The sequence below is a fragment of the Schistocerca cancellata genome, chromosome 5, assembly GCF_023864275.1.
Source record: "Schistocerca cancellata isolate TAMUIC-IGC-003103 chromosome 5, iqSchCanc2.1, whole genome shotgun sequence".
NCBI lineage: Eukaryota > Metazoa > Arthropoda > Insecta > Orthoptera > Acrididae > Schistocerca > Schistocerca cancellata.
In genome coordinates, this window is record NC_064630.1 from 277211173 (window position 1) to 277222625 (window position 11453).

The window sequence follows — 11453 nt, forward strand, 5'->3', positions numbered from 1 at the left end:
GAATCCTACCTCGGGTATGGATGAGTGTGTTGTCCTTAGGTTGGCTAGGTTTAAGTAGTTCTAAGTTCTAGGGGACTGATGACCTCAGATGTTAAGTCCCATAGTGCTCAGAGCATTTTGAACCAACTGGAATCTGTACGAATATAATGTAGTGCGGTTTGGGTTATCGACAGGCTCTGCCGTGCTCTCTCATATGTTGGATAGAGGTGTATAGGGTGTTGTCAAGGCTGAATTTCCAGTGTATCTACCATTACGTGGATGATGCGATTTTAGCGAGAATTTTGAGCAACATCTGTTGCGTGTTAGGCAGGCTCTGGAGCGACTCCGACGCTTGGGCCTTATCTTTAAGCTGTCGAAGGCGAACTTCGCTCAGCCAGGAGGGTTCGGGCGAATCTGGAGCGTACGAAAGCCATCCGTTCATGTCGCCGCCCGAGAAATGTCAAAGAGGTTTCCCATCTCGTAGGAATGACTAACTCTTTGCGTCAGTTAAATTTGGTTCAAACTGCTGCTACTCTGAATGAGCTCAGGAAGAAGGGCCGTAAATTTGAGAAGGGATCCTCCCAGCAGGCCGCGTTCATGGTTTAAAGGCGACGTTAGCAGCTGCTTCTGTTCTGGCGATGCCACGATTTAATAAGGAGGTCATTGTTCAGACGTAAGCTTCACCCATAAGGGTAGCCGCTGCGCTTTTACAGGAGTGTGTAAGCGGACAGCGTCCCATCGTTTATGCTTCCAAACCGTTTACAGATCTTGAAAAGAAGTATTCAGTTTACTAACTGGAGGTGTTAGAAGTACTGTTTGCCATCGAAAAGTTCCTGCTGTATGTCGAGCACCAGCCCTTTTTACTGGAGACTGATAATCAGGCTCTGAGTTGGGTGCTCGCCAGACCGCAGCGGACAGGAAGAAGAGAGCGGTGGGTAGTATGTTTGTAACCTTTTAAGTTCACCGTTAAGCAAATGAGGGGTCCCAAAAATGTCGTGGCCGCCAGGTAAAATAGGATATTCGTTGACGAAGAGTTTCCTGTGGAAGAAGACCTGGAACAGGGGCGTCCAGTAGAAATAGTGGGCGCGATGCTGTCGGAGTGTCCTAGCTTAATTCGTGACCTAAAGGGGCAGCAGGACGCCGGTAAAGAGTTAAGGTGGATCAAAAAACGGATCCATAGCGTTGAGGAGATAAAATCGTACATTCTCTGGAGAGCCATATCGTATACCTCGGTGAATGGAAAAGATGAGCAGCGAATTGTTTTGTCCATGGAACTGATACCCAGTGTCTTTAAATATTGCCACGAGATACCAGCAGGGGGTCACTTAGGTGTGTTTAAGACCTGAACCAAAATACGGGAACATTTCCTGTGAAAGGGCATGGATAACGATATACGATGCATGGTTGTGACGTGTAAAATCTGTATCGCGAGTAAGCCCCTCTCCGACTCCTGCCATGAATTACTAGCATCTGACATTACTGAACGGCATATACAATGGAGATAAGTGAATTATGTCGGTCCCCTTCCGCGCTCATGTGAGGGCAATCACTATATGCTGGTGTACGTTAATGCGCTACGCGCTTCTGTTGGTTGACGCAGGGAACCGCCACGGAAATAACCATCAAGGCGCTGGAGGCCATTTTTGGGGATTTTGGTTCCTGTCGGATTCTTGTCTCGGACAACGATCAAACCTACAGTTCCTCAGGGCTCCGCGCGTTCTGCTTTGATACTGGCATTTGTCACACCACAACCACGACGTATTACTCTAATCCCTCACTCGCTGGAAGAGTGAACCGCTTACCGTGACGAAAACCATACGAAGTGGGACGCATCACTATCTTGGTTGGCCTATGCCTTCAACACTTCCACCTACGAAGCTCTCAAACAGACCCCAGCCTACGTAATGTTCTCCTACAAGACTAATAGTGCAATGTCCAAGTTGTGGAGCATTAGCGACCTGCTTTCAAGAAATGTCGACACTGCGCAAATGAGGGAAAGATGGAAAAGAATGAGCAAAATCTGAGGCTGGCCCATGAACGGACGGAGCGTAGGTACAACGCAGGTAGACGGGCGACCTCATTTCGTCTTGTGGATAAAGTGTGGGTCAGCAATTTTGAAGCCGCAAGTAATACGGCAGACAAAGTCATCGGGAAATTGTTGCCCCGGTGTAGAGGGCCAGGAGCAATCCTGCGGTTTGTAATTCCGGTTACCTTACTTGTAAGAGAATACACAGGTTAATCCGTTCCAAGAGAGTCCTAGGTTAGAGCCGTGAGAAAGTATAAACCGCGCGTTCAGTACTAGCTGCCAGAAAGTAAAGCTAGGTTTGGTTTCTTCTTGTGCTTAGTTACGAGTACCTTGACTGCCTTCTGACAGACGCAGAGGCCACGCTGAAGTTCGAAACCAGACAAGCTGGGGCACTGGGCGCTGGTGTGGTGGCACGTTTGAAGGTATCCTCTAGTATAATCGTGACGGCTTGCTCTCATTTATACAGGGTGTTACAAAAAGTTACGGCCAAACTTTCAGGAAACATTCCTCACACACAAATAAAGAAAATATGTTATGTGGACATGTGTCCGCAAACGCTTAATTTCCATGTTAGAGCTCATTTTAGTTTCGTCAGTATGTACTGTACTTCCTCGATTCACCGCCATGATTTCATACGGGACACTGTACCTGTGCTGCTAGAACATGTGCCTTTACAAGTACGACACAACATGTGGATCATGCACGATGGAGCTCCTGCACATTTCAGTCGAAGTGTTCGTACGCTTCTCAACAACAGATTCTGTGACCGATGGATTGGTAGAGGCGGACCAATTCCATGGCCTCCACGCTCTCCTGACCTCAACCCTCTTGACTTTCATTTACGGGGGCATTTGAAAGCTCTTGTCTACGCAACCCCGGTAGCAAATGTAGAGACTCTTCGTGCTCGTATTGTGGACGGCTGTGGTACAATACGCCATTCTCCAGGGTTGCATCAGCGCATCAGGGATTCCATGCGACGGAGAGTGGATGCATGTATCCTCGCTAACGGAGGACATTTTGAACATTTCCTGTAACGAAGTGTTTGAAGTCAGGCTGATTTGAAGAGAAGTAATAAAATGAGCTCTAACATGGAAAGTAAGCGTTTCCGGACACATGTCCACATAACATATTTTCTTTCTTTGTGTGTGAAGAATGTTTCCTGAAAGTTTGGCCGTACCTTTTTGTAACACCCTGTATGTACCTATGACCGCTACTGGACGGACCTGTTACGAGGCTTCAGTGTTAGGTTCTCATCTCCTTCTCTCCTCTCCCCCTCTCCCCAGTTCAAAGTTTATCGGATGGTGGGAGGGTGTTCCGTTATCGACGTTGCCCTCCGCAACACCGCTTAAATCTCCCGCCGCGGTGGCGTCGCGCCTCTGCTGCACGAGTCTGCGATTTCCGTGTCTGAACGAGGGCGCTGCGGCGGCAGCCGCGGAACTCGGCGGGAACAGGAAGAGGCCATTTGGTCTCGAGTTTTGATCACCAATGAGACGATGTGTTGTTCGGGCTACAGAGCAGTGATGCTGTGGTGGAATGTTCACCGTGCTTTTTGTCAGTATCAGCGGACAGTTGGCCGGAGTAAAGGAGAGACTCTGTGTTTTAACGAGATGTGTAATAGGAATTGTGGATTGGTTCGAATAGCTCTGAGCACTATGGGACTTAACATCTGAGATCATCAGTCCCCTAGAACTTAGAACTACTTAAACCTAACTAACATAAGGACATCACACATCCATGCCCGAGGCAGGATTCGAACTTGAGACCGTAGCGGTCGCGCGGTTCCAGACTGTAGTGCTTAGAACCGCTCGGCCACTCTGGCCGGCGGAATTGTGGAGTTTGTGGAACTTCTACATTTACATGTGGCATAGGAGACTAAATAAACACAAGGCTATCTATATGTGATGGCGTGCTTATGTGCGATTAAACTTCAGACAAGGGGACAGTCTGGGTGCGTCGTACTCATGGATGTTTTCTTGTCATTTTCTTATAAGTCATTTAGTCTATTTTAAGGAGTTTTGAGCCCTCAGAGCGCTGAATGAGCGAGAAAGTGCTTGTAATTGTGTGTCTGACACCGGCGCTAAATTCTTGATATTAATTGGCATATTGCCTGTTAATTTTCCTGTCATTCGATATATATGTAGTTGTTTGTCCTTCGTTCGTGGGCGGCAGTCTTTTGCTTTCTTGAGTATGCTAAGTGCGATCTGAATTAATGCGGTGGTACTGGTCGTGCCCGTTATCTGAATTCTTGTGCCTTGTTGTCAGTAAGGGGAAGGACTGACTGTGTTTGTTGGACAACAAGGTCCGGGAGTTGGTAACTTAACTAACCATGAAAGAAATGTTCTCTGTGGCAAATATTTCTGATACAGTATGATATCTGATATAGTATCAGTTTTTGGGGAATCTGAATGAATGTAAAGTTTCTGACGAACGCATAACTGACGAAGTTTGATATAGAAAGAGAGAAACGTAGCAGATCTGTTATTGGAGCTTTATGTATATTCCATTTGAGTTAATATCTAGATAAGTGCAACAGGTTATATGCTAGTTGCTGAAGCATGACTGAAGTTACAATCATCTTTGTATAGCTTGCTCCAGTGTTTTAGTTCTGTTAAAGAAGCTTGGAAATTTCTGAATGCAGCTTCACTTAGGGGAGCTGGTAAAGTGTTCAAACTTTCTTGAAATGTGCTAATGGACGGATGCTTTAGTGATGTCTTAATTTTGGTGTATTGCCTCTCAATCCATCATCACCCACACCCACTGGAATTCTATCCTTGCTATGGGAACAGTACCAATCTCAATACGAATGACCTGTTTCGTTGTCGCGCTAGGTAGTTTTGTTTTTCTGTAGGAGACACGTTCGAGAACGAGGGGGATTAAAGATAACGATGTAAAAAATACGTACGTAATTGAAAACAATCTGTCCTCTTTCCTTATATAATCACTTTTATGTCACATATTGTACTGCGAAAGAACAATATAGTAACACTGCACCACAAACAGAAAATATGTGAAACCGAACTGTGCCCGAAAATTTCGTCAGCTCTTCATCAGTCGTGGAATGGCAGGCAATAACCACACAGTGTCAGAGAGATGGTATACAGGAATAATGCTCTTTAATCTGGCTGGAGAGCTGATAATAGAGGTACTTTATTAACTGTATCACAATATAGAACCTGATACGGAATATGAAAGCAAATGATGTGAAGAACAAGGTATCAGGAAGGACCATACAGCATGATCTTGGACTGTGAAAAGGTTTCCTGTGGAGTAAATCTGTCGGAAACCATGAATTAATAAATGCAATAATTTCATCGTGGATGGCGCGAATGGGATATGAAGGTTCCAGAACTTGCAACAAATCATTACGAGTCCATGAATGGGACAAACTAAAGAACGTTATGTTCTTATAATAAGAACCGTGCTTAACGTTGCTGAAGAGTACAGAAATTTATAGCATTTTACACGATTCACTGAAAGTTGATATCATGATTCCAATGGGGCTGAAAACTTTTGTCAATAATAAAGAAAAATATATTAACATCTATTACAGGCTTTTTCTACTTGTAACCAAATGCCAACTGGTGTTTGCATATATGGTTAAAAAGCTAAAACAGTCCTTTAGTGTATGTATATAGCTCTAAGCACTATGGGACATAACATCTGAGGTCATCAGTCCCTTAGACTTAGAACTACTTAAATATAACTAACCTAACGACATCACACACATCCATGGCCGAGGCAGGATTCGAACCTGCGATCGCAGCAGCAGCGCGGTTCTGGACTGAAGCGCCTAGAACCGCTCGGCCACAGCGGCCGGCATTGTATGTATAAACCATAATTATACTTATCGTGGATGTTAGTAACTTTTTAATTTTGAGAAATGTTCACAGCCGTGGCGGTTCCGTGGTTAAAGACGGAAAAACATAGAATAATAGTACTATAATGTTCTCATGAATTGCAACGTGTTTTCTGCTACAGCGGAGCTGGAAATAAGACATATGGTAAATGTCATAGATCAATCAGCGATCTGGAGCGGTGAAACCTGGATAATACCTGTTGTGGAAGTCACGATGAGTAGGGGAGTGATGATACAAGTTGCACCAAAATTCAGAGTTTCTGGAAGAAAACGGTGAAAACCGAAGACGATTTACTGCACTGGTACAATTTTGATGTCTTGGCCGCTACTCTGATTTAGAGGACGTGTAAGAACGTATGGAGACGATGTCAATTCAGAACCTACGCCCTCTACACTTTTGGCGCTTAACTCATACGCGACAGACAGATCCTGTGATCCAGATATGACGTGAGGCACCATCGGTGCGACATGGCCATCTCACTGTGGACTTCTCCGCCGCTGTCTTCACCACTGGGTCCAACTGCTGCTAAGGACTTGCTGACCTGATGCTGGCTGATCATTCCTATGTGTATACAGCTGCTGACAAATGTGTACTTCCAGGCAGTCGTTTTCAAGTGACATTAACGCTCTAACGGTGACTATCCTGTTCCTCGTTGTGCTACAAGACAAGGGCAAGGAAGTCATTGAAATAACGATCTACACTGATATGAATTGCTGACATTAAAGCCGTGGCCTGAGTTAAGAGAGGCGGGCAGCGTTGAACGCGGTTTATCCTGCATCGTGAAACACCTACTTAATTGACGATGCGGAAGTGTCCTGACGGCAAGCGTTTCGGGAGGTGCGTGCAGGTGGCAGCAGCAGCGTTCACAGGAGCGTGCGCGCGCAACTCGAACCAGCTTTTGTTTCTCGAGCGTGCATCGAGCAGCAAAGCCACAGACTCTGAAGAAATTGTCACAGCGGCACAAGAAACGCAAGAAATTCGGCAATCTAGTCATTCACAGCATAAAAATAGGTTGATTGGAAGGAAGATATGGAGTGAAACAGCAATCAAGTTTGATGTTGACAGTATGTACAGTGGCTCACTGAAGTATTCGGCCACCAGTGTTATGATTTATTTTTACTTCATTATATACAAACGTCACATATTACAGGAGTAGTCTCGGCACAAAATGGTATAGGACTATGTAATTAATAACAGAACAGCCGGCCGGTGTGGCCGTGCGGTTCTAGGCGCTTCAGTCTGGAACCGCGTGACCGCTACGGTCGCAGGTTCGAATCCTGCCTCGGGCATGGATGTGTGTGATGTCCTTAGGTTAGTTAGGTTTAAGTAGTTCTACGTTCTAGGGGACTGATGACCTAAGATGTTAAGTCCCATAGTGCTCAGAGCCATTTGAACCATTTGAACGTGATGGAATATAACAAGTTGTCTCTTTTCAAATGATGTATTGTTTCCTTTCCGCCCCGTCGTACTGTGCACCAAGCGTATTAACAACACGAAAACGCAGCATTCAATGAGCCTGCTCGGTCTACAGGTAGCACCACCGCTGCCTATACGACATGTGCGCGAATAATAAAGTAACTGCATGTTGTGGTGTCTTAATTATATTATACAGCGACCTGCTTGTGGTACATTGTCAGCCAATATTCACACTACAGAATGGACTGGCAAATTACTTCTCGTGGACCTCCAATGTTCGAAGAGAACTTCACATGTCAAGAACAATGGGGGTGGTCGAATACTTTTGTGAAGCGCTGTACTTATTTATATTCTGTCATTCTGCTCTGACAAAAGTACACAGTTTTTGCTACTAGTGACGTTAAATGCAATCGTTTAAAAATTTTAATGCTATTTTCATTTGAAATAGATTTTTAAAAAAACGAAAAAAATTTTTGAATTCAGTTGTACTTGCACCAAGATAGCTGCAAGTTCTTCCTCTGACGACATAGTTGCGTAGAAATTGGCACATGTTACTCTCAAGCGTGCATCAATATTTAAGAAAAAAATGGTTCAAATGGCTGTGAGCACTATGGGACATAACGTCTGAGGTCATCAGTCCCCTAGAACTTAGAACTAATTAAACCTAACTAACCTAAGGACATCACACACATCCATGCCCGAGGCAGGATTGTTGTTTCCAACAGAGAAGTCGAATACCAGTTTTCATAGATCTAGCTTCACAAATACTTAATAGTTCTTCAATAATAATTTATTTTTTTAAAACTTTCACCCACTATTTTACCTCCATATGGGTTAAATTTCAAAAAATGCTGAAACAATATTTATTTATTTCTGACCGAGAAACCAGATATCGATTTTTGTAGGACTAATTTCAAAATTGCCTTAATAGTGACATGTTTTCAACAAAACCTTTTATCCTCTATTTCACCGATTTAGGGGTGGAATTTCGAAAAACCCTTTCTTAGCCGACGCCTACGGTATAAAATCAAAACCCTCTGTAAATATCAAGTTTCTATCCTCAGCGGTTGAGTTGGTCGATGATGACACAGTGAGTGAGCGACTCAGTCATCTCTGGTTGCAGTTCTGTTCGGCCGTGTGGTTTTGAAATCTTCTAAAGGAAGCACAAATTTCAGCCTTTGTTTTTACCGTATTGTTGCGTAGCCGTTTCGTGAAAGAAGTGCTTTGAAACTTCTTCTCGAAAAACTATGAATTTTGAAGTGCACAAACCTGCATCATGAAGCGCGTGATGTTTATGTCATTGAGCTTGTCCACGATGTCGCCGGCCTTCTCCATGGAGATGGGTACCATGTAGTAGTAGGGGAACTCCACCAGCGCCAGCGCCGCCATCACGTGGTACAGCTTCTGGCGCGTCACATCGTCTACTTCTGACAAGTTCAGGTACCTGCGAGATAGGCGAAAAGTTTTAGAGAAAGATGCAGTACCTTTAACACTGGTTTTAATCAAGGTAATATCTGGCCAGGTTTCTCCAGCAGGGAAAACATGCGTTGAGAGTGATTGACGTCCGGCGTGTGTCGCTTAAGGTCAGCTTTCGGAGGATGCTAGAGCTCTAGAAAGTTACTCGCAAGGGGAGGCCAAGGCGTTCGGATCACGAATTTATTTGAAGCTTCGTACACTTTCAGTTCTGGTCCATTAGGACAAGATAATGTGTACATAGCAAGGCGTACTACTTCGACGATTTCGAAAAACTGGCAAGAGAACTTTTAAGCGTCAGTGATACACCGCCGCGTTACGATCCTGGGCAGAACACGGCACTGGTAATGACGTTGGAGTTGAAGTTCCGTAAGTGGTTGATCGCTGGATCGAGTCCTGCTCTCGTTTTCCTTTCTTTTAAATTCATATTTTTCAATACTAGTCATATTATTTCATACATATTACTTTTAAAGGTAATATGATGAAGAACACGTGTTTGCTTGAGCGTTTATTGAATTTCCAGTGGTATTTGGTGGTTTGCTAATCTTTGTTATCACTACAAATATTATATTTCTAGCGATCTACAAGTAAATGACTAAATGCTGAAAATATATGCCTATCGTGATTTCCGAAACCTTTTGGACCTGTAGTCGGATAAAGTACCGAGAACTGCTTTGCACCGGAACGCTTCGATCGCCAGACATAGGTTTCAAGGAGGAGGCAAGCATCGGAAATAAATACGTGAAATGTGTTCACGGTTGCTAATATGGACAGCCATCAGGTGTACCATGCAATGACGACGATGAAAATATATGCTGTGTCGGGATTCGAACGTAGATTTCGCGCTTACCGTTTTACCATTAGGCTACCCGAGCACGCTTCACGGCTAGACCCAAACTTCCACATGACGTCAGTCATCTGTCTACAACGTACACTCGTACATATATTAAGTATATTCCCGTACAGGGGGGATATTTTAATTGAAAGTCGCTTGCCCGGTGTCGGCGGATAGATATGATACTGCAGTACCTGTGATGTTCAGAAGTACAAAGCAAAATCCGATACACATTTTCACCTGATGATTCTCCAGATTCACAATTCCGAATACATTTTTATGTGCTTCATAACAACTGTGGTCACCGCAGTGCCTGCGTGCCTGTCCGAAGGAACATTACACTGTACTTCTGAAAAACAAAGGTAGGAAGTATAGAATCGTATCTATAAATAAAGATGTAGATAACTTTATTCAGTAATACAGTGAGCTACAATATCGCAGAATATGAGGGCAATATACGATTAATCGTCGTATGTGCTGTCAGCATTACAGGTTGCAGGATGGTATTTTCCTTATAGACAAGGAAAACATAAATTAAAACGGCACCTTCTACATGCAATGGATGTCACTTTCCCGCACGCTATGGGAATCTTCAGAGGTTATAAGGAAAAACAAAGATCAATGATATTTTGAAAATTTTCTTTCCATTTCTACCGACAATTTGGATGCAAACCATGCGTAGCGCAACATTTTCGTAAATATCTCTGCCGAAAATTTGCGATACACAGTTGAATGTATTTTAATACACCTTCGGGAAAAGGAACTTCTCGTTCATTAACAATCAAATACCAACACGTTTGAAGGCGCTTAATTCAGCTTTTAACTTATCTTTAAAAACAAAAGTGGCATAGTACTTGTTGCAACAATAAAAATTAGTTAACAGCGAAATAACATTGTAAATTCATTAACAGTTAATTCAAATACACGTCTCTTTCGTCGTATAACCTTTCAAATGCAATATGTAGGCAATATATGACTAGCGTTTATATTGTAACTTAAAGAGAAATGAGTGGGACTCCATCCAGTGCTCCACCATCACGGAGCTTGAACGCTAACCACAGGAAGGCCGCCATCTCGTGAGCAGGGTCGGAACGCGCCGCTACGTCACTGACGCGCTAAACTTCTCTTGCGATTTTCTCGAAATCACCTGAGTAGTACTCCTTATTACCTGCATAATATGTTGTCTTAATGGGCTAGTAAAGGTGTACAAAGTTTCGTGTAAATTAGTGATCCTTTGTTTGAGCGCAAGTGTCAATCAGACTTTCCCGAAGGAAGTGCTTCATAAGCTTATAATCGACAGCTATGTCCGAATAATAGAACCATTTTCTCCGTTATCTCTCTGGACAGAACCTCAATGAAAACGTAGATTCATTAGGATGGTGATGGGAAAAAATTATTCGCCTAAGTCTGACAATTCTATATATTTTTAGTGAGTGATAGATTTTGTGCCTAGCATTATCAACTGGTCTGAAAACAAGCAAACTGCCATATAATAAAGGAATTGGCTTGAAGATGGAGGCTTCATTACTCTTAGAATTACACCACCATACCCAAAACACAATAACAGAATACCATTCACGCTTGACGCGAATTTCTGGTGGAGCAGCTGTCTCTACAATGTTACTGGAAGCGTGATCCACTCTATTGCCAATTTCAGGACTTTTATTATACTCTTCCCGAGGATACTACAAAACTGCAGGAGAATGTCTTAGTATTCTGGAACTAAAATGCGAAAGTTTGAGTTTTCTCTGGCTAATTGAATTGTTAAATGGTTGAACATAATGTTTCAAAATTAGAGTTGTGCCTTATTTCCTGATGAGCTTTTATTTTGGCTGTTTTTTTTTTCTTCATAGAACCGTGTTTATCA

At 43.4% G+C, this 11453-nt stretch overlaps 1 protein-coding gene across 1 annotated transcript in view; it reads right to left on the reverse strand.

The window, feature by feature from the left end:
* The window catches only part of LOC126188495 (sodium channel protein Nach-like), a 122701-nt gene extending 112042 nt beyond the window's left edge, over positions 1-10659 (reverse strand). The window contains exons 1-2 of the mRNA XM_049930099.1: positions 10643-10659; positions 8548-8722 (exon numbers count right to left, since the gene is read on the reverse strand). Of these exons, the coding sequence (XP_049786056.1) occupies positions 8548-8722; positions 10643-10659 (192 nt within the window). The remainder of the gene's footprint in view (positions 1-8547; positions 8723-10642) is intronic.
* Between the last annotated feature and the right edge of the window lie 794 nt (positions 10660-11453).